Here is a 23,745-nt window from a genome sequence, read left to right as displayed (position 1 = left end):
TGGTTTACAGAATCAGCACTCTTACAAAAGATCCCTTGGTATCAAGTCCATCATGCAATGCCAGCCACATGAAAATCCTAATTTTTTTTGGAGCATTGGCCTTCCATAGTAACTAGTAATAAGGACAGCATCAGCCTCCATTGTTCATAAACTGAAAACGAGTTATCCTTGCTAAGCTTCCATGGTGGAATATCCTTTGATCTAGAAGAATAAATCTGTTGAGAAGCTCCATCTGATCAGAGTATTCTTTGTCTTCCAAGTGAATATCCAATGGTCATGTCAGATATTAAGTAGTAGTTAACCTGGCATTTGGCACTAAGGATGGCCCTAATCTCTTGGTCCATAGCATAATTGCACATTTCGCATCAAGGAATTAATTTGTTAGAGGTGGAGGTTCTAAATTCACAAAAAATGTGAAATTTTAAGCCAGAAGTTCAAACTGAGTTTTAGTAACACAAATTAAAAATATTGAAATATTTGGTTTAATGAAAACAAGCACAAGAGAGGTAGTAACCAATGAAAATAGCTACCATTAGCTAATATACACAACATTACTACTTTGTAATTCATAATTCTTTTAGATCATTTATGCATATTACAAACAAATTATAAATTAGCCTCTTGAATAATTTATACTTCTTGATTAATTCTTTAGCAAGAAGTATCTCAGAATTAATCCAAGACGTTCCATGATTTTCTCGGTATTTAAAGAATATTGTTAGTATAGACAAGAGCTATTGTCACGCCCTCCGCCTGCGCGGAGCACGTGAGCCACCCAGTGCCTACGTGAGGGCCACATGAGGAGGGACCGCGGTGCTTCCTTGCCAGATATTGTCCGATTCCGGGGCTTCACGCAAGCGTCTTTCACCCTCCCTAGTTTTGTTTTCCTCCCAAAACGCGTCTGCAGGATTTGGTGACACCCGCCTCATATGCCCAGGCTCTGGAACGAGTCTTTCCGATGTGGGATTATTGGGCCTCACACTTTTCCCACCATCGGACAAGAGCCATCCTCGGCTCTGATACCAAATGTCACGCCCTCCGCGTAGATACCAAATGTCACGCCCTCCGCCTGCGCGGAGCACGTGAGGCACCCAGTGCCCACGTGGGGGCCACATGAGGAGGGACCACAGGGCTCCCTTGCCAGATATTGTCCGGTTCCGGGGCTTCAAGCAAGCATCCTTCACCCCTTCCCGGTTTTGTTTTTCTCCCAAAACGCGTCTGCAGAATTTGGAGACACCCGCCTCATATGCCCAGGCTCTGGAACGAGTCTTTCCGATGTGGGATTATTGGGCCTCATAGCCATCTTACTCTGTATATCGTACTAGCTAGAGTCCGGTTCTCGTACATGTTGGATTCGCTAACAAATAGGTTTCTAAAGGCCGACCCCGGTCATGTAGTAGAACCTGATGATGAGAACTAATAAACTGGGATGGTTACCAACCTAACCAAGAAAGACGTGACTTCTAGGCTCTAGCCTTGTACGAGCTGTGCTTGATGAACCAATATGAGCTTGGACCTCCTCATTCAGGATCACATGGATCCATGTTAACTAACTAATTGATCTCAAAAATGTAGTTAAATGTAAGCCGATAGGAAATAAAACAACAATGAATGGTAAACTTAACATCTTCTCTCATATGCATTTCGAACCTTTATTTACGTGAAAGGACTTCAATTAATCATTGAAATGAGTCGTTATTAATGAATCAACGTAAGGACAAGATTATTAAACAGATAATTGGTATAAGGGTAAAAATGTATATCAAGTTTAACAAAATATTTTAGTATCCAACTACTTGCGAGTTCTAATTGTAGAGCAGGCTTAGCTAGAATTATTTCCAAGGTACCTAGGGTTTTGATTTGGTGCTTCTCAATGACCTATTGTATATAGCTACCTTTGCAAGTGTTAGGCCTAATGATTTAGTATAGCAGTGTCCATGCTAGGGAATAGGGTATTTTCCAATTTAGTATAGCCATGTCCATGCTAGAGAATAGGGTCTTTTCAACATAGATATAAGAGTAAATTACATAAATTCTCTTGAAGTTTATATTTATTATACTTACGTCTAATAGTTTATAAAATCTACACTTATACCATATTAAATTAACAGCATTAGCGAAACCATTTATCTCATCTAAAAAGTCGAAATTATCCTTAGGTGGGGAGGAGGATGCACATATTTTCTTATATCCTTAGATGGATGTTATGCCACTTAAGATTATTTTGGTTATTTTAAAAAAAATTCTGATGTGGCATTTGAATTAAACAAATCTAGGCAAATGTAAAAAATGTCATGATATAGAGTGTTTAGTAACGCAATATTGGAATAAATGATTTTATTACTATCATTGTTCTCAAGATTTTTCAGTTAATTATTTTGAATATAAATGTTGCTGATATTGATACTGAAAATAAGCTACTTATAAGTCATAATAGCAAGAAAAGCTCAACAAACGAATTTTGACTAGGTTGCAAACTTGATTTGAGAAATGTTGGCTCAGCAGGCCAAGATTCCTTTTGTCCCGATGAATTATAGCCTAGAAGACTTACTAGTCTTCTAAAAATGTGGCCCCATTAATCTGTGACTTGGTGCTGCTCATGGTGACCATCCTAAAAAAGCAGAAAACTATTGACAGTGCTGTGGTTTAAAGGACAGGAATCTCTAGATTATTGTCGACTTCTCCGTTGAAGGAGATGTTACAACTGCTTCCCTTGATATTCGAGCCTTTAAAATATATATAGGTTTCATTTTAATGGCCAAAGACACTATGAAAATAGCATCCTCTTAAATACACATAACGAGGCTTATTGTCGGCTGCATCAATGTGTTTTTTTTTTGCAGGAGCATGAATCCTCTACAATGCGCAGATTGCACCGCATAGTATTGACCGTGCTCGATAGCCACCATCAGATGGACGACTATCATATGAAACGGTTTTATGTATCATACATGGCTCCGTCGATAGCTGTCCATTTTTGATGGCAACCATCAAATAGGGTACAGCACTCTGCAATGCAATCTATGTCCCGTGAGAGATACGGGGTCTTTTCACGGAGGTTTGCTGGTGGTGGATGCGAGCATGGAGCGGTGTTCCAAAGGCTTGCTCAAGGACATGCCAAACTTCATGGGCATGTGTGAGACCAAAAATAAAGGGAAGAACAGAATTGGAAAGAGATGCAGTAATCCAAGTCAAGTCTTTCAAAGCCCAATCCTCAGTAGTCAGGACTGGGTTCGTCCTGATTAATAATTGAATACATCTTCATTAATTCCCTTGCAAGAAAATTTCTAAAAACTAATCAAAAACATCTCATGAATTTTTTAATCATACAATGAATATTACTAGGATAGTCAAAAGTCATCCTAGTAGCATTAATTGTGAAGCCCAATAGTTCCATATCGGAAAGATTCACTACAGGGAAAGTCGGTTTTACCGACGCTTTTTTGCATTTTCGGTCTAACGTCTAAATGTGGCGACGCTTGTAAAAAGCGTCGGCAAAAAACGACGTTAATACGTGTTGGTGTAATCGCAGGCCTAAGACGACGCTAAAAAGCGTCGTCGGAAGCCAACGACCCAAACAATCCCTTGTCGGAAGCCACCCTCACACGCCGTCGTAAAATATTTCGGGATCAGACCGCATTCCCATGGGGCTCCTTTTCCTTGCCATGACCTTCTCCCCCCTCTCCCCCGATCCCTTGAAAAACCCCTCTCCATCGCCTCTTCTCCCCTCCACGGGCCGCTCAAAACCCCTCCCCCTCGCCGCCCTCCCGCTCCAGCCACGAGAAAGCCAGCTCCGCCCTGGCTCGGTCGCCGGATCCGGCAGCGGAAGCAGGGAGGGGAGGTGCGGAGGGACCAGCGGCCAAGGCTGATGCTGCCGCCGCGATGGTGTCGCCGGCGAGGCGGGTGAGCCGGTGCGCGGGTTGCCGAAAGAGGGTGGGGCTTGCGGGGTTCCGGTGCCGGTGCCGAAGCAGGGAGGGAAGCCAACGACCCCCCTCCAAACAACCCCTGTCGGAAGGGGTTGCTTCATAGAGATAGAGGTACAGAGACCAAACCCTTCTCCAATCCCTCTTTTGCTCGATCTTTTCGACTTTTTTTTGGTTGTTTTCTCATATTTTCTTGGGATCTGTTCTACCCTCAGATGTCGATGAGTTCTATGCGATGTGCGATCCAGGTGAGTTTTTTTTTTGTTTTTTTTGGTAAAGATCGGTAGAAGTTTGAGATCAGGGTTGTTTTGGTGTTGGATCTGGTTCTTGGAATCGAGGGATTTGGGTGTGGGTTGATTTGATGCAGAGAAGGAGAACTTGTGCTTGTATGGGCATCCTGGAGGGATGTGGGAGGTGACGTTGCCGGCGAAGGAGGTGCCGCGGGAGCTGCCCGAGCCGGTGCTCGGGATCAACTTCGCGAGGGACACAGCGACAGAAAGGAGCCGGTGCACAGCGACTCGTGGCTCCTTTCTGTCGCCTTCTTCTTCGGAGCTCGCGGTTAAATTGATTTTTTTTTTTTGGCCTCTTCCGATTGTAATTTACAGAGGCAGAGGGAGAGGGAGCTGGAGTTGGAGGGGAATGAGGCACTGGAGATTGTGTCGGTGGAGCATTTCCCGGCGGAGACGTCGCCGGAGGCCACGAACGACGACGACGGGTCGCCGGGGGCGGCGGTGGAGGAGGAGGAGGACAGGAAGCAAGCGATCGCAGTCGCGGCGGCGACGGCAGCGGCGGCCGATGCTGCGGCGGCGGCCGCAGAGGCGGCGGCGCAGGTGGTGAGGCTGGCAGGGTACGCGCGGCTATCTAGGGAGGAGAAGGCGGCGGTGCGCATCCAATCCTACTACCGCGGCTACCTGGTATGCTTCCCCCTTCGTTTCCCATGGATTCTAATTAATTGAAAATCCACTCTTTTATCAAAAAAAAAAGCACTTTTAATGAGCTAACCTAGGTTACGTGTGCGTGAAGTTTTCTTTTTTTTTATAAATCTTCAAGAATGCAAGTGCGGCCTCGGACCACAGCTTGCAGCTTTTCATGTGAATCCGACGAACATTTGTATGGCATAAAGGCCACATTTGCATGGCAGCATCCTCTGTAGCTTTTCTAAGCGGTGCTGTTTCCCGCCGCGCGGCGTCTGCGGGTGGAGACGGAGTGATGTGCCAGGTGGAGACGGCGGCGGGGCTGGCGGAGATCGAGGCGATCGCTGGCGTCGAGGGGGTCGACGTGGTGCAGATGGATCTGAGCGCGAGCATGGGGCATCTGTGGGATCTGAGGGATGCGATGAAGGAGGCGGAGAGGAAATTGGAGAGGAATCGAGGCTCTGATTCAAAATTTTTTTAAAATATTTTTTTTTAAAAAAAATGTTTATAACGACGCTTTAAAGCGTCGGCGAAAACCCAAAACTGGTTTGGGCTTTCCTGACACTTTAAAGCGTCGGCGAATGTTGTTTTTGCCAACGCTTTTATTAGCGTCGGAAAATCCCTGTTTTTACCGACGCTTTCTCTTAGCGTCGGCAAAAACCGGACCCACGCCCACCTGCCCGACGTCTGACCCACGCTTCGGGGTGCGTGGGCTGGAAATTCGCCGACGCTTAAAAGCGTCGGTAGAGACTAAAAAAACCGTCGGGAGATATCCTTTCTTTTGTAGTGACTCATTCCAGAGCCTGGGCATATGAGGCGGGTGTCTCCAAATCCTGCATACGCGTTTTGGGTGGAAAACAAAATCGGAAAGGGGTCTGAGCAGTGTGTGCGGCACGCGTGCAGGCCTCCAAACCGGACAATATCTGGCAGGGAAGCCCCTTGTTCCCCCCTTATGTGGCCCCTACGTGGGTATCAGGTGCCACACGTACCCCGTAGAGACAGGGGCGTGACATTTGGTATCAGAGCTGAGGACGGCTCTTGTCCGATGGTAGAAAGGGTGTAAGACTGAATAGTCCTATATTGGAAAGACTCATTTCAGAGCTTGGGCATATGAAGCGGGTGTCTCCAAATCCTGCAGACGCATTTTGGGTGGAAAACAAAACCGGAGAGGGTTCTGAGCGGTGCGTGTGGCGCGCGTGCAGGCTCCGGAACCAGACAATATCTGGCAGGGGAGCCCCGTGTTCCTCCCTCATGTGGCCCCCACGTGAGCACTAGGTGCCGCACATGCCCCGCGAAGATGGGGGCATGACAGGGCGAATACAAGAACAAATTGGGGGTTGCAACAAACTCTTCCTGCTTAAGATGACTAATAATGTGTTGGATAGAACTATTCCACATCAAATTGGTAACCTGTAAGAATTACTCCATCGAAGCAACAATTTCTTCATGGGTATAATATTCCATTACAACTAAGCAAGCAACTAACGCTAAAACACCTAAATCTCTTGCATAACAAGTTAGGAGGTTCCATTTCATCATCTCTTCATGGCATGATTAGCTTGTCATCCATAGATTTATCATACCTTTTGGAGGGTCCTTTTTCCTGATAACCAGTGTTTCCAAAATGCGAGTTGTTTGTACATGATAGAGGCTTGTCATGCTCTTGACAATTATATCTATTCTGGGCTCGTTATTTCTTTTATTTTTGCTTCACTAAAGTTTCTATAGCCTTCTTCAAGAAGCACAAAATACAATTGGAAACAGATGTGGCTAATGGAAATTCATTCTTGCACTACAACAAATTTGGGTTTTGCCGACTGTCTTTTTCCGACGCTAGGAGAAAGCGTCGGTAAAGTTTGGTTCAGCGCCAACCTTTGCCGACGCTTTCGCTGTGCGTCGGTAAATCTTAAAAAACAACGACGCTCTAAAGCGTCGTTAAAACTTTTAGAAACAACGACGCTTTAAAGCATCGTTAGAAAACATAAAACCCCCCAACCGCTCCCCCGGCCCCCTCTCCTCATTTTCTATCGGTCGATGCCCTAGCTACGCGCGCACCGACTTCTCACCTCCATCACCGACTTTCCCGCTGCCGTCGACCTCGCCCTTGTTTGAGGTAAGCCTCCTCCTCCTCCTCCTCCTCCTCAAACTGATCTCACCTCCATCCCTAGCCCGGATCGGCGATCGAAGATTCCGCTTCTCCACCGCCGTCGACCTCGCCGTCGTCTGAGGTAAGCCTCCTACTCCTCCTTCTCCTCCTCCTCCTCCTCCTCCTCTTTGTTTTCTTCTTGTCTTTAACGCTCGCCCGGCCCCCTCTCCTGATCCTCTGTCGGTCGATGCCCTAGCTGCGCGCCGACATCTCATCTCCATCCCGAGCCCTAGCTACTCCGCTGCCGTCGACATCGCCGTCGTCTGAGGTAAGTGATCCTCATACTCTCCGTTAACATTTATTATTTACTAGTTCATAGGACTCATTTACTAGGCCGAATGGACTCTTGATGTGTGCTTTTCTTTCACTTTTTTTTTTGTTATTTATGACAGGTTAATGCTATTTTAAGGTTCTCTACCTATGTGCATGTTATCTTCAACTTGTGATGGTATTTGAGGCGTTTAAATAAAAATAGATTTTGTATTTTTGGGTTTTTCCTACTTCTGAATAGCTAGAGGCTTGGTGACACGATTTCAGTTCCTTGATTGGTTTTGGAATGAAAGGGGAGTGCTTCTTCCAAGCGCCGCCGCGCGAGGGCGCGCCACTCCCCACTGGTCCGTGGGATCGGTGGTTCAGGGGGTCTCTCCTGCGCAGGGACAGCTCAACCCTTAGGCAACTGAGGCGGTCGCCTAAGGCCCCAGCCCAAAGAAGGCCCACCGTAGAAAATGCCTCAAAGATAAAATGAAAAAAAAGGCCTCTTGTGAATTCGCCTTAGGCCGGCCCACTGTAGAAAAGGCCTCAAAGACAAAATGGCCTTAGGCTCCCAAATACATTGGGCCGCTCCTGCTCCTGCGTACCATCTCATCCATCACCGCACTGATAAATGGTGAGGTGAAGTGAAAGGGTGGTTGATTGCTGAGGCTTGAGAGTAGCATTGGATTAGCTATTTGTCCGTCTCGGTGTATGCTTTTCAAGATGATGGTTGGTCAGGCAGTGTAAGATCTTAGGCTCCTCTGGTTTCTTGGCTACTGTATATATCGTTAGTTCTTCCAGTGTGCAATTGTAATTGCTGTTGTGAATGCTACATGCCTAGTAAATCCTGTAGGGAAAATTGTTCACCAGTTGAGGGTGTATAATTATGTTGTTTTAGATTTTTTTTTTAATCTGCTTAAGAGCCCTAGTAACCTTTACTCGGTTATTATGTTGTTCACAAATGTAGCTTTATTATTTGTCCCCTTTACTCGGTTTAACCCGCTTTCCTGTTCTTTCCATGTTTATTTTAGTTTTAGGGTGGTTCGCAATACCATCCTGAAACCCAAGTTAAAGGGATAGTGAGAACTGAAATGAAGTAGCACTTTTACAAGGTAAAAAAGTAGGCAGTGGAGTAAAAAAAAAGTTAAAGATGACTGTTTTTCTAAGTCATCTTTAACTTTCTAAGTCTTCCTGCCTGTCGGTGTCAATCTATGACTGTTTAAACTTAGTATAATTAATAGGAGAAAAGAACCCAGGCCTCCAATCTTTAAGTCCTCAAAAATTGCACCGAAAAATTCTGGACACTGAAGAAAGGGAGAGCACCAAGATTTAAGCAGAAACTTCCAACTTCACCTTATGTCGTGCCCTCTGTCCTATGGAACTCACGCCAAGTTCAGTTCAGCCCAAAGTTGGGCAGCTGCTGCAAACTTGTCTGCTTTTCGTGCTATTGTTTGTAAATGTCTCTGAATTCAAACAGGACCTTGTGATGAGTCCTCGGTGCATGCAAGCAGCACCTAATAAGGTCAATGGGTTGTACTTTATGCTAAACTTGTAATACTTTGGTTAGGATGGATGTTGAATAAGAGCCGGCTAGTTTCTTAATGGTAAGAAAAACATTACTTTTATGCATTAAATTATGTTGCAATTTTTAAATTATTTCTATACTTTTAATATTTAACTAATATTGATTCTTTTTTGTGCATAATAGATTACAACATGCCGTGAGGAAAACGTTTCAGAGATATTGAGTTTCAGCACACATCCGTGGGATCTACTGCTGATCGTTCCCAGCAGCCCGACGAGCCCCAGCAGCCCGATGAGCCCCATACTCAGTTCGGGTCCCAGTCTGAGCACGCGCCACCTGCAGATTGTCCAGACACGGATGACATGGACGTCCTGGATAATTTGCATTACAGTTTTTATATTAATTTCTCTTACAATCTAATTATTTTAAATCATTTGTCTTTAATGGACTTCTTATTTTATAGATGGACTGGGGAGAGTGAGGAGAACACGAGGGCCCACCCGAGCACGAGACGTGTGGATCCTACGTGAGGATGAGAAGATTATCGTCCATTGCAACGAACTGGGGCAGCCTATCAAGAAGGCTGCAAGCATTTTATCCACTTTTTTAGGATCGGTTGCGCGGAAGGGACAGTTATTTCCGCTCAACTATACGAAATGGAATGAAATGCTTTCTTCGTATAAGGTTGAGCTTCTTAGAGTTATTGAGGTAAAAAATTGAAGTTGCTTACTATCTTCAATTATTTTTTGATTTAACATTGATATAACATTTTTGACTTTGATGTAGAAAAAGTTTGTCCTTCCTGCAAATAGCCATGATTGGGTATTGAAGTCCGTCAACCGCAAATGGAAAGAATATAAGGCGAAGCTAAAGGCAGATTGGAAGCACGAGGGCATGACTGAAGAGGAGGTGGCCCGTGTTTGTCCTCCAGATGTAATCTCTCATCAGTGGAGGGAGCTTGTCCACTACTGGTTTTCCGAGAGAGCTCAGGTTGTGTATATTTTTTCAATATCTTAGATTGTATTTACTATTATTATAGACTAGAAATTTCCGACGCTTATAAGCGTCGGGAATTTCCGACGCTTATAAGCGTCGGGAAAAACCAGGGCAAGACCGTGACGAACTTGGCCGTTGGGTTATTGCCGACGCGTTGTAAGCGTCGGCAAATCCCGGTTTTTGTCGATGCTTTGGTCCTGCGTCGGCAAAAAGTTTTGCCACCCCGGTATCGCCGACGCTTTGGCGATGCCTCGGTTTGCGTCGGGGGGTTCTAGCCGACGCTTATAAGCGTCGCTAAAGGTCCCAAAAAGCGCTGGGATAGGTTGTTTTTCCAGTAGTGTTGGTTTGGCATTTTGATGGGAAAGATACATGCAATGACATCATCTTTGCCACAGAAGATTTTGAAGACATATTTAGCATTGGCAAGTGTTGCCCAGATAGACAACCCAAGAGGGGGGGGGGGGTGAATTGGGTTTTAAAATAATTTGAATAATTAAAACGATGTGGTTGACTAATTAAAAACTATTGCAAGTTATTTAATTAATGCTAAGTGCTGTGAGTGATGTGAGGGGAAGAAGAAGAGAGACAATCCAACGCAAACACAAGGTTTTATAGTGGTTCGGAGCTAACCCTTGCTCCTACGTCCACTCCCCAAGTCTCACTTAGGAATTCACTATAACCCCCTTGGATTACAGCCGGTTGTTTTCCAAGCTCACAACCAAACTTGTTGTTTTACGAGCTCACAACGAACTCGGTCGGTTTTCCCAGGCTCACCGACTAGAACCGCTCCGATTGTTTTCCCGGGATCACAATCAAACCCTTACACACGTTGGTTTTAACTCGGCTCACCAACCAACCACAATCCCCTTGATTCAATCCCCGATTGAACCAAGTAAATACAAGTTGTAGAAAGAAAACAGAAAATGAGCTTCTCAAAAAGCAGATGAAAACAATATGAACAATAAATGAAGTTAAGAAGCCTCAAACGCTTTTAGATTGGAGATGAGGAATGGCTTCTTAAACTTCTGGTCTCCTCTTGAAAGAGTAGTCGACTTGAATGCAGGAGAAGGAGGCTTTAATTGCTGGGAAGATGTAGTTGGAAGCAGTAAATGCAGATCTTCCTCTTTTTCATTGAAGAGCACGTTGCAGAGCTTGAATGCTTGATTAGTTGGAGTGGAATGGTTGTTCTCTGCCTTGCTACAGTCCTCTGTGGCTATTTAAGCCAACCCCCACGGAAACTAGCCGTTAGAGTGCTTTTTCTGCCCATTCTGAACACTCTGCACAGCCTGACAATATGACCGTTGGTGGGTTGGAGTCGACTCGCGCGATCAGGAGTCGACTCGGCTGTAGCGGGAGTCGACTCAAGCTTTTCCGGAGTCGACTCGGCAACTGTTCCAAATTTGAATTAAAGTTGCCTTCACGACTGGGAGTCGACTCGTCTTGACCTGGAGTCGACTCGTCAACTTCTGGAGCTGACTTGGAAATTTTGGAGTCGGCTCATCCACTGAAGTCCGTGGATCCAATTTTGAATTTTGTCCACTCGAGTCGACTCGACTGTCCTGGGAGTCGACTCGAATCTCAGAGCCCGAACTCTCGATCCTCTGTCTTTTGGCTCGTCCAGTCTTGGAGTCGACTCGAACTTCCTTGGAGTCGACTCGGCTCTCAGTTTCCGAAAGATGGTCTTCTGCCTTTTGACGTGAAGCTGTCTTGGAGTCGACTCGAGCTGTCTGGGAGTCGACTCGAATCTCAGAGGCAGTAACTTGGTTTTCTGTCTGTCTTGGGGTCGCGGTGTCTTGGAGTCGACTCGCGTATTGCGGGAGTCGACTCGAATCTCAGAGTCCATAAAATACTCTCTGACTTTTTCTTTGTGTACCGCTGAGAGTCGACTCTTGCTTTCTCTGGAGTTGACTTGCCACCTATCGGAGTCGACTCGCGTTCCACTGGAGTCGACTCGAATCTCAGACCCGAAAACTGTTCTCTGACTTTTCTGCTTGTGACTGCTTGGAGTCGACTCTTACTTCCTTGGAGTCGACTCGGTGAACATCGGAGTCGACTCGCGCACTTCGGGAGTCGACTCGCTGACAGGTTCTGAGTTGAAGCTTTCTGTCCTTCTGTCTGTTCTCAGTCGGAGTCGACTCGTACTTATCTGGAGTCGACTCGAGCTCGTGCCAGTGAACTTGATACGCTTGGAGTCGACTCGTGATACTCGGCAGTCGACTCGAGTCTCAGACATTGGTTCAAACAGACTCCTTAACTTATCCAAAAATTATGAACCAAGTCTTGGGACACTTAGACAGGATTTTCACTGAAACACTCAATTGAATTCATTAGTAATCAAAAGATATACTCAAATGCTTTGAGCTCATCAAAATCAAATGGGGTTTTAATCAATCACTCCACAATCTCTCCCTTTTTGATGATGACAAAACTTTGAGTATATGTAAAATGAATTGCTCAATAAATATTGAAATAAAATCCATAAATGAATTCAAATGTCTGGTAATTCAATTTATCCAAGCTTGAAAGGAGTGAAACAATAAATTTCGGAGTTAAAGCTCCCCCTTTCATTTGGAATTATATAAGCCTTCATATTATGCAATCAATTATTTGGCTTATATGTCATTAATGATTTAGTTTGATTAAAATTCAGATTCTCCCCCTCAACATATGCATTCAACTATGTTTTGATTCTCTGAATTTCCTTTTAATGCTTTGAAGTTTTTGAACTGAATTTTTTGTATTTAGAGGAAAAATCTGTCAATTTGTTCTTGTGTAGGATTCAGCTAATCTCCGAATATCCCTTGAATAGATTCTGGAGATTACTCCATTAGGAGCCCCAAAAGAGAGATAATGAGCCTCGAGGTACCGAATCCACTTAGAACAAATTTGTGTGTTTTTAAGAGTTTTATGTTTTTATTGATTTCCATTGATTTCTTTTACATATTTCGTCCCTTTTACATACTTTATACATATTTCTCCCCTTTTTTTTTACATATTTTATTTCTCCCCCTTTTTGTCATCATATCAAAAAGGAGGTAATCACACACAATCAATGGAACAACCAATCATCAAATGGCACATAATTGAAGATAAAATGTCTACTCATTGTATTGATATGAATGTGAATACATGTGAGAATACAATAAGTAAAGTAAAACAAGACAAAACACAAAAACATCTATGGCCTCCTCGAGGATTAGGCACCTCCTCTCGAGGATGTGGGTCCTCCTCTCGTGGATGTGGCTCCTCCTCTCAATCGGCTCTACTCCATGAGGAGGGTGACTGCATCTGTAACATGGCCAAGCTGCGTGATAATAGACGTAGTGGCTCTGCTATGTGTAGTGGAGAGCTCAGTCACCGACGTCTGAAGCCCAGTCACCGACGTCTGAAGTGCGTCCAGCTTGTCGATGAGTACATTCGACAAGCGCTCGGCCCCCTCGGTGGTGGTGTGCATGTCACGACCTATGTCCTCTCGCATCTGTCGAGTGGTGCTCGTGACCTCACTCATGCTGTGGAACTGGGCCTGGACCAAACTCCGGACATTGTAGATCTCTTCCCGTACATGAGCCGTCATGTCAGTCACGGCTGTCAAGGAAGGGACCAACTGAGAAGATACGGGTGCAGGAGTGGAAGCAGGCACCGCACCTCGGAGCTCCCGAAGCAGCTCATCCCTCACATCTCTGACTATCTCCTGTCGCAGCTCCCGGAGCTGCTCAGGATCAATCCGGACTTCCATGGATGGTGGAGCCGAGGAGGAAGGTCCGGCGGAGGTGGTAGGAGCAGGAGGAGTGGATGGAAGGTCTGGATGGTCTGGAAGGTCTGGGTAGTCTGAATCGGGCTCAGGATTGGGTGAAGGTCTGGTGGTCTGAGCGGTGAGGGTAGACTTCCTAACCCATACCCCCTCTCTCTTTCGAAACCCCATCCTGTGTAGGGTCCCCGCACGCGTGCGATCAGTCCATCGCAAAGCGCGAAAGGGCTCCCCCTCAGGAATGGGAACCTCGTACTCCCTAAAAAGAAGGGTGAAAATCATGCCGTATGGGAGGGTGAGCCTAGGTCTATCTAGGGGCTCACACATATACCTATAGATGAGCTTAGGGAAGTTGATTGGGGTGTCCTGAAGGATATAGAACATAAGAGCTAGGTCTCTCTCATTTACAAAATCAAATCTCCCTGTCTTAGGGAAGATGGACCTAGACAAAATACTCAAGAGGATCCGCACCTCAATCGGTAGTGAGCTCGCGGATACCTCGTCTAGAGGTGACTGGGGTGGATGTCCTAGAACGGCCGTAAGGGCCTCAACCCTATCCTCAGGGTGTGCGGGAGCCACCCCTGCTAATGGAAGGTGGAGGATGTGGGCAATAAGATCCTCCGTGACACGCAAAGGGACACCGGCTACTGTGCCCTCGATACCTCCATCTCCCCGATGGACGGTACCATAGAACTCTCTAATAAGGCCCGGGTAAGTGGGGAGGTCCAGTGTAAGGAAGTACTCTAGGCCCTGGGCCCTAAGTCTATCACCTATGGTGAACCCTTCCCGGGAGAGGAAGTCGAAATCGACATACCTCCCGGTGGAGACGACCTTCCCGGCCAATGGCCTCGCGGGAACCGCCCTAGGCGGGGAACGAGCCGGAGGTGGTTGCCTCGCGGGATCGTGCCGCGCCTTGGAGCGCCGCTCGGGACCGGCCTCGGGTCGGGACCTCTTCCTAACTACGGTCTTACGCGGCATTTTGACCTAAACTGAGAGGAAAAACCTAGAGGACGGTGAAGGACCGACGGAAAAGACTCGGAACCGACCGGGAATGACCTAGGAAGGGAGGAGAACTCAATGTCCGGCGAAGAATCGACGGGAAAATGGCTTGGAGACGATCGGGGACGACCTAGGAGTCGGCTCTAGGGCTTTTTGAACAGTGGCGGCTTGAAAGAAAAGTATTTTCGAAACGACAAATCTAGGGTTAAAAAGTCGGATCCCGACTGCGAGTCGACTCCACTGAGTCGCGAGTCGACTCGACCTCGAGTCGACTCTCCTTATGCGCCTGTGGACCTCGAGTCGACTCCCGACAGTATGCGAGTCGACTCCCCCTCTGCTGCCATCTTTGCGAGTCGACTCCCGCCAATGCGCGAGTCGACTCCCCCTTAGGAGCCGGCTCTGAAACTTACTCGAGTCGTCTCTAACCTTGGCACGCACCTAAAAATCATGCTATAATCGTGCCAAATGAGGGAAAATCACCTAATTAAGATCTGATTTGATGATCATTGAAAAGGAACTCTATTTTAACCACATTGTAATCATCAAAATCAATGAATCTAGTAGAAACTACCACTAGGATGGATCAATCACTCCTAATCCCCTCCTAAGCACACTAAACCTCTCTTCACTTAGGGGTTTTGTAAAAATATCTGCTAATTGATTATCAGTACAAACAAATTGGAGTGTCACATCACCATTCAATACATGATCTCTTATGAAGTGATGTCTTATCTCAATGTGTTTAGTTCTTGAATGTTGAATTGGATTTTTAGTTAGGTTTATGGCACTTGTATTATCACAATTAATGGGAATTTTATCTTGTTTAATGCCATAATCTTCTAATTGTTGTTTAATCCATAAGATTTGAGCACAACAACTCCCGGCTGCAACATATTCAGCTTCTGCAGTGGATAATGCAACCGAGTTTTGTTTCTTGCTAAACCATGAGATAAGGTTTTCTCCTAGAAATTGACACGACCCGCTGGTACTTTTTCTATCAAGCTTACATCCAGCGAAGTCTGAATCTGTGTACCCTATTAAGTTTAGGCTAGATTCTTTAGAGTACCATAGCCCTATGTTCTTAGTTCCTATTAAGTATTTAAAAATTCTCTTAACTGCAACTAGATGTGATTCTTTAGGATTAGCCTGATATCTAGCACACATGCACACACTAAACATAATATCAGGTCTACTTGCAGTAAGATACAGTAAAGATCCTATCATACCTCTATAAAGTTTTTGATCTACAGATTTACCTGATTCATCTTGGTCTAACTTGCATGATGAGCTCATGGGGGTGCTGATTGACTTGTTTCCCTCCATGTCAAACTTCTTGAGCATCTCCTTGATATATTTGGTTTGATTGATGAAGATGCCTCCTTCAGACTGTTTGATTTGAAGCCCGAGAAAGTAGTTCAGCTCTCCCATCATGCTCATCTCAAACTCACTCTGCATCAAATCAGCAAACTCTTCGCAGAGGCGATTGTTAGTAGCACCGAAAATGATATCATCAACATAAATCTGTACTAATAACATATCTTTATTTTGCTTTTTCAGAAATAATGTTGTGTCTACATTTCCCCTAGAGAATTCATGTTCTAATAGAAATTTGCTAAGCCTCTCATACCATGCTCTAGGTGCTTGTTTTAAGCCATAAAGTGCTTTGTTTAGTTTATATACATGATTAGGGTATTGATGATTTTCAAAACCAGGAGGTTGTTCTACATATACCTCCTCATTAATATACCCATTTAAAAATGCACTTTTTACATCCATTTGAAATAGTTTGAAGTCCTTAGAGCATGCATATGCTAATAGTAGTCTAATCGCCTCAAGTCTAGCTACGGGAGCAAAGGTTTCATCAAAATCTATACCTTCTTCTTGATTATACCCCTTTGCTACTAGTCTAGCCTTATTCCTTATAACAATTCCATTTTCATCAAGTTTATTTTTATAAATCCATTTAGTACCAATAATTGGATATTCAGAAGGTCTCTCTACTAGATTCCACACTTTGTTTCTAGTAAATTGGTTTAGTTCTTCTTGCATTGCATTTATCCAATTTACATCATTTTCGGCTTCTTCTATATGTTTGGGCTCAAAGTGTGAAACAAAAGCTAGATGGTTATTCAAATTCCTAAGGGATGCTCTAGTCCTAACGGGTTGAGATGGATCATCTAGAATTAGTTCCTTAGGATGCCCATGAGCATACCTCCAAGCTTTAGTTAGCCCATGATCCATAATAGCCTCTTGGCTTGATGATTCTCCTTCAATCAACTTTTGATTATCATCTTGTAATCCCATCTTATCTATCTTTTCTTCAAGTATTTCAACATCATCATCAAAATTAACCTTCTTACTAGACGAGATGTCACTAGAGTCATCAAAAACAATATGTATAGATTCTTCTATAACTAAGGTTCTTTTATTAAAGACTCTATAGGCTTTACTAGTTGTAGAATAACCTAAGAATATTCCTTCATCAGATTTAGGGTCAAATTTTCCTAGATTATCTTTCCCATTATTATGCACAAAACACCTACATCCAAAAACATAAAAATAATTAACCTTTGATTTTCTGTTTTTCCACAGTTCATAAGGTGTTTTCTTTATAATGGGTCTCAATAGAACTCTATTTAGTATGTGACAAGAGGTATTAATGGCTTCTCCCCAAAAGTACTTAGGGAGGTTACTTTCACATAACATAGTTCTAGCCATTTCCTCTAGTGTTCTATTCTTCCTTTCCACCACTCCATTTTGTTGTGGTGTCCTAGGTGCTGAGAAATTATGGGTTATCCCTTTCTTACTACAAAATTCATTAAATGACTGATTTTCGAATTCGGTACCATGGTCACTTCTAATGGCTATGACTGAAGACTCTCTAGCATTTGTTACTTCCTTATGGAACTTCTTAAACATAGAAAATGCTTGATCCTTATGCACTAGGAACATGACCCATGTGTACCTAGAGTAATCATCTACTATAACTAGACCATATTTATTTCCACCTAGGCTTGTTGTTCTAGTTGGACCAAATAGGTCCATGTGTAATAATTCTAGAGGCCTAGAGGTAGAGACACATTTTATGGATTTAAAAGAGTTCCTAGATTGTTTGCCAAATTGACATGCTTCACATATTTTGTTCTTTTCAAATTTTAATTTTGGCAAACCTATCACGGAGTCTCTTTTAACTAGTTTAGTTATTGTGTCCATGCTTGCATGACCTAACTTACGATGCCATAACCAACTAGCATCATTATCTTTAGTTTCATTTACAACTAAACATTGGTTATGTTTTGCAAGATCTTCTAGGTCTACAACATATACATTTCCACGTCTAATCCCTTTAAAAACTAAACTATTATCATTAGGGTTTGTTATAATGCATAGTGATGGCTTAAACATAACATCATACCCTTTATCACATAATTGACTAATGCTTAATAAGTTATGCTTAAGACCATCAACATATCTAACATTATCAATAAAAGTAGAAGGGATGATTTGAACTTTACCAATACCAATGATGTGACCTTGGTTGTTGTCTCCAAAAGTCACAGCACCTCCCTTCTTAGCTTCAAGGGTGAAAAATTGATCTTTGTCACCCGTCATGTGCCTTGAGCAGCCACTATCCAAGTACCAGCAGTTTTTGTTGACCTTGGCTGCAAGACACTCCTACACAAGCAAATCATGTCATCTTAGGTACCCAAGTTTTCTTGGGTCCTTCATGGTTAGTCAAGTTGGTTCCTTTTGGAACCCATACCCTTTTAATTTTCCTTTTTGTTTTATTTTTCCTAAAATTACACACATTTGCTTTATAACCTATAGTACCACAGCAAAAGCAAGTTATTTTCTTAGTTTTAGTTTTCCCAGCTTTAACAAAGAAGTTACTAAGAAGTTTTTGTTTATTTCTTGGTTTATACCCTAAACCCGCTTTATTAAATACGGCTCGTTGACTATTAAGTATCATGTTTAATTTTTCAGAACTATATGTAAATTTTTCAACTAAGGGTTTGTATTTGTTAAGTTCTTTAGTTAGAGTTTGATTTTCTGCTTTTAGGTCATTAAGTTCTTTTGTGAGATCCTTATTTAAGATTTGTTTATGATTTTTAAGTTCTGAAAGTTCCTTAGTTAGTTTTTCATTATCTTTAGTTAAGGTACTATTCTTTTGAGTTAAAAGTTGGTTGCTTGTCTTAAGTTCTATATTTTCTTTGATGATTAAATCCTTATCCTTAACTAATTTATCGTATTTATGTAGGTATGATTGATTAGCTATTTTTAGTTCTTTATTCTTAAGATTTATGGCCTTATATTCTACCATTAATTCATTAAATGCATCATAAAGTTCATCAAAAGAAAAATCAAGATGCGTATCGGAAGTTACCTCGTTTTCGTTGGCCATGAAGCAGAAATTGGCCTTCTCTTCTTGTTCATCATCTGATGAGGAGGATGATGAGTCGGAGTCGGATAGTGTAGTGACAAGAGCCTTCTTCTTCTTGTACTTACTCCCCTTCTTCAGTAGGGGGCACTCTGCTCTTATGTGACCCGGCTTCTTGCACTCGTAACACCCAATCCCCTCATTTTCCCTTTCCTTACCTTTGTCCTTGCGGTAGGAATTTGAGGGGCCTCTCCTATGATGATACGCCTTCTTGTGGTTGATAAATTTCTTGAACTTGCGCACAAGAAGTGCCTCACCATCATCTTCCTCATTCTCTTCTTCGTCACTGCTGCTACTGCAAGACAAGTCCTTGTTAGATGAAGTAGACTTAAGAGCTATTACCTTTTTCTTGTGGGAGGACTCCTCTTCGCTGTGTTGCTTCATGGTTAGCTCGTGAGTCATTAGGGATCCAAGGAGCTCTTCAAGTGGAAGCTTGTTCAAGTCTTTAGCTTCTTGGATTGCCGTCACCTTGGCTTCCCATGACCTTGGTAGGCAGCGAAGTATTTTCCTGACAAGATCACTGTTAGTATAGCTCTTGCCAAGGCTTTTTAGGCCATTGACAATGTCAGTAAACCTAGTGAACATGCTAGTGATTGTCTCATTAGAATCCATTTTAAATAGTTCATACTTATGAACCAATATATTAATTTTGGATTCTTTAACTTGATTCGTGCCCTCATGGGTCACTTCAAGTCTATCCCAAATCTCTTTTGCAGAGTTGCAAGTAGAGACCCTATTGAATTCATTTCTATCCAAGGCACAATAAAACACATTCATAGCTTTAGAGTTTAGTTGTGCCTTCCTCATGTCATGTTCATCCCAATCCTTTTCTAGTTTGGGTACCTTGACACCCTCTACATATATGGATGGGATGTATGGGCCATTTACTACAATGGTCCACATCTCATAGTCTTGGGCTTGGATGAATATTCTCATCCTAGCCTTCCAGTATGAGTAGTCGGATCCATTAAAGAAAGGGGGTCTTTGGGTGGACTGACCCTCAATGTGGGAAGATCCAAATGGGGTTGTCATTTTGATCTTTTAACTCTTGGGTGGAAGAGTTTAGGCTCTGATACCACTTGTTGCCCAGATAGACAACCCAAGAGGGGGGGGTGAATTGGGTTTTAAAATAATTTGAATAATTAAAACGATGTGGTTGACTAATTAAAAACTATTGCAAGTTATTTAATTAATGCTAAGTGCTGTGAGTGATGTGAGGGGAAGAAGAAGAGAGACAATCCAACGCAAACACAAGATTTTATAGTGGTTCGGAGCTAACCCTTGCTCCTACGTCCACTCCCCAAGTCTCACTTGGGAATTCACTATAACCCCCTTGGATTACAGCCGGTTGTTTTCCAAGCTCACAACCAAACTTGTTGTTTTACGAGCTCACAACGAACTCGGTCGGTTTTCCCAGGCTCACCGACTAGAATCGCCCCGATTGTTTTCCCGGGATCACAATCAAACCCTTACACACGTTGGTTTTAACTCGGCTCACCAACCAACCACAATCCCCTTGATTCAATCCCCGATTGAACCAAGTAAATACAAGTTGTAGAAAGAAAACAGAAAATGAGCTTCTCAAAAAGCAGATGAAAACAATATGAACAATAAATGAAGTTAAGAAGCCTCAAACGCTTTTAGATTGGAGATGAGGAATGGCTTCTTAAACTTCTGGTCTCCTCTTGAAAGAGTAGTCGACTTGAATGCAGGAGAAGGAGGCTTTAATTGCTGGGAAGATGTAGTTGGAAGCAGTAAATGCAGATCTTCCTCTTTTTTGTTGAAGAGCACGTTGCAGAGCTTGAATGCTTGATTAGTTGGAGTGGAATGGTTGTTCTCTATCTTGCTACAGTCCTCTGTGGCTATTTAAGCCAACCCCCACGGAAACTAGCCGTTAGAGTGCTTTTTCTGTCCGTTCTGAACACTCTGCGCAGCCTGACAATATGACCGTTGGTGGGTTGGAGTCGACTCGCGCGATCAGGAGTCGACTCGGCTGTAGCGGGAGTCGACTCAAGCTTTTTCGGAGTCGACTCGGCAACTGTTCCAAATTTGAATTAAAGTTGCCTTCACGACTGGGAGTCGACTCGTCTTGACCTGGAGTCGACTCGTCAACTTCTGGAGCTGACTTGGCAATTTTGGAGTCGGCTCATCCACTGAAGTTCGTGGATCCAATTTTGAATTTTGTCCACTCGAGTCGACTCGACTGTCCTGGGAGTCGACTCGAATCTCAGAGCCCGAACTCCCGATCCTCTGTCTTTTGGCTCGTCTAGTCTTGGAGTCGACTCGAACTTCCTTGGAGTCGACTCGGCTCTCAGTTTCCGAAAGATGGTCTTCTGCCTTTTGACGTGAAGCTGTCTTGGAGTCGACTCGAGCTGTCTGGGAGTCGACTCGAATCTCAGAGGCAGTAACTTGGTTTTCTGTCTGTCTTGGGGTCGCGGTGTCTTGGAGTCGACTCGCGTATTGCGGGAGTCGACTCGAATCTCAGAGTCCATAAAATGCTCTCTGACTTTTTCTTTGTGTACCGCTGAGAGTCGACTCTTGCTTTCTCTGAAGTCGACTTGCCACCTATCGGAGTCGACTCGCGTTCCACTGGAGTCGACTCGAATCTCAGACCCAAAAACTGTTCTCTGACTTTTCTGCCTGTGACTGCTTGGAGTCGACTCTTACTTCCTTGGAGTCGACTCGGTGAACATCGGAGTCGACTCGCGCACTTCGGGAGTCGACTCGCTGACAGGTTCTGAGTTGAAGCTTTCTGTCCTTCTGTCTGTTCTCAGTCGGAGTCGACTCGTACTTATCTGGAGTCGACTCGAGCTCGTGCCAGTGAACTTGATACGCTTGGAGTCGACTCGTGATACTCGGGAGTCGACTCGAGTCTCAGACATTGGTTCAAACAGACTCCTTAACTTATCCAAAAATTATGAACCAAGTCTTGGGACACTTAGACAGGATTTTCACTGAAACACTCAATTGAATTCATTAGTAATCAAAAGATATACTCAAATGCTTTGAGCTCATCAAAATCAAATGGGGTTTTAATCAATCACTCCACAGCAAGGAGCTTGTGAGGACTTGTGCAGGTATGTATTTAGTTCTGCATTGGCTATACATTAGGTAGATCTCCGGAGTTTATACAGGGCTAAAGAAACACCCTCTAGCTAACTTTTTATATGAGATTTTCGATTGTGTCAAATGATATTAGAGAAGATTCAGTCCATAATCTATGTAAGATACTACAACAAAGGTTTTTTTGGAGTTGACTACGGATCCATCATGATATTTGTGATTGAAGTTGAATGGATTTAGGCCCTTAGCCGGGCGAGGGTGCTTCAGCTTTAAACAACCCAAATTTGGCACCAGAATATCATGATGCTTTACGGAAATTTACTCCACTACGAAATACAAGTTTCTTGTATATTAATATATGAAAAAAGGAAGTTTGGCATCTAGACTTTTAGAATGAGGAAGGAGCCATTGAGTTTGGCTGGGAAAAGAGACTGAATATTGTCACTGATGTTGCTGATGTTATATTGTATGCGCACCATGATTGCATTCCACTAATAGTACATGGGGACATAACAAGCAATGACATTCCACTTGATTCAAAATTAAATACTTGCATCACAAAAAATGGTATTGCCAAATTGTTGTTGTATAACTATCATGTCTCCGACCTGAGATCGCGAGCTGAGGGTTACGGCAACTGCTGCACACTTATATAAAACCTTCCCCACAAGCATGCAAGACAGCTCATCATGATATCATAATCAGGCAGCAGAAATAATTTAAATAATAACGTTCAAATTCTAATTAAATGATAACATTAAAAGTCTTACAAAACCAATAATATCTCAAAATATTGCATTAACTCTAAAATAAAAATCTAGTCTAAATAAAGATGTCAAAAATCTTGTCTCTAATCGCTCTTCCATAATAAATCCCCGAGTTAAGCTAATACTTTAGATCTATAAAAATAGTAAGAAATTGTATAATGAGCTAGACAACCCAGTAAGCAATTAACACTTTAGCTAGATAAAATAGACAATAAATTAAATAATCAATTACAGAAAATAAGCATATGAATTTCATCAATTTAAAGCCAAATCCAGATATGCAGCATTATTGAACATTACACATGCCAAATTTAATTTTTCCCAAAAATCTAAATGTCGTTCATTAATCATTTTCTTTCATATCATCAAATTCAACTCAACAGCCTAGAACTATGATCACATTAAAGTGCCACCACATAACCTCCAATAGTAGGGTATCAAAATGCCAATGTACGACCCGCACTAGCAGGGTATAAAAGTACCAACATACAACCCCTACTGATAGGATATCGAATTAAGTGCCAATGTACAATCCTAACTGACAGGATATCGAAGAACCAACGTACAACCCCCACTAGTAGGGTATCGAAGTGCCAACGTACAATCCCCACTAGTAGGGTATCGAAATGACAACATACAACCCCCACTGGTAGGGTATCGAAATATAGTTTGGCTGCGAGTCCAAATCCATTTCACTTGAAAACTCTTTTTCTCAAAATATGTTCGGTGTTTCAAATCGTAAGATGCGATATTGAAATCAATCAAACATAATCCATCTTAAAACCCATATGTTCAACCAAGAATCATACAATATTTTAGAAAAGACATATATAATAATAAAACAACATGCAGCAAATTCATAAATAAAAAATAATTTAATTTAAAAAATATTTATAATTTATCAATAAATCTAGAAAAAGAGTTACATTACTTACCTTATGAATGCAATCCAACTAATAGATCTAATTAATTAT

The 23,745-nt window shown here is 43.0% G+C and overlaps 1 protein-coding gene across 1 annotated transcript; it reads left to right on the top strand.

Annotated features, from left to right (window-relative positions):
- Positions 1-3,902: 3,902 nt before the first annotated feature.
- On the top strand, positions 3,903-23,215 carry LOC149753398 (uncharacterized). The gene is made up of 6 exons (XM_089923984.1): positions 3,903-4,037; positions 4,139-4,171; positions 4,529-4,837; positions 8,944-9,067; positions 9,224-9,468; positions 9,547-23,215. The coding sequence occupies exons 2-6, from the start codon at positions 4,139-4,141 to the stop codon at positions 9,775-9,777; spliced, it is 942 nt and encodes a 313-aa protein (XP_089780110.1). The 5' UTR covers positions 3,903-4,037; the 3' UTR covers positions 9,778-23,215.
- Positions 23,216-23,745: the final 530 nt, after the last annotated feature.

This window comes from Phoenix dactylifera, chromosome 6 (assembly GCF_051530095.1).
Source record: "Phoenix dactylifera cultivar Ajwa chromosome 6, Ajwa_hap1_PhDact_Kaust_v1.1, whole genome shotgun sequence".
Lineage (NCBI taxonomy): Eukaryota > Viridiplantae > Streptophyta > Magnoliopsida > Arecales > Arecaceae > Phoenix > Phoenix dactylifera.
This window is presented reverse-complemented; position numbering and strand designations above follow the sequence as displayed.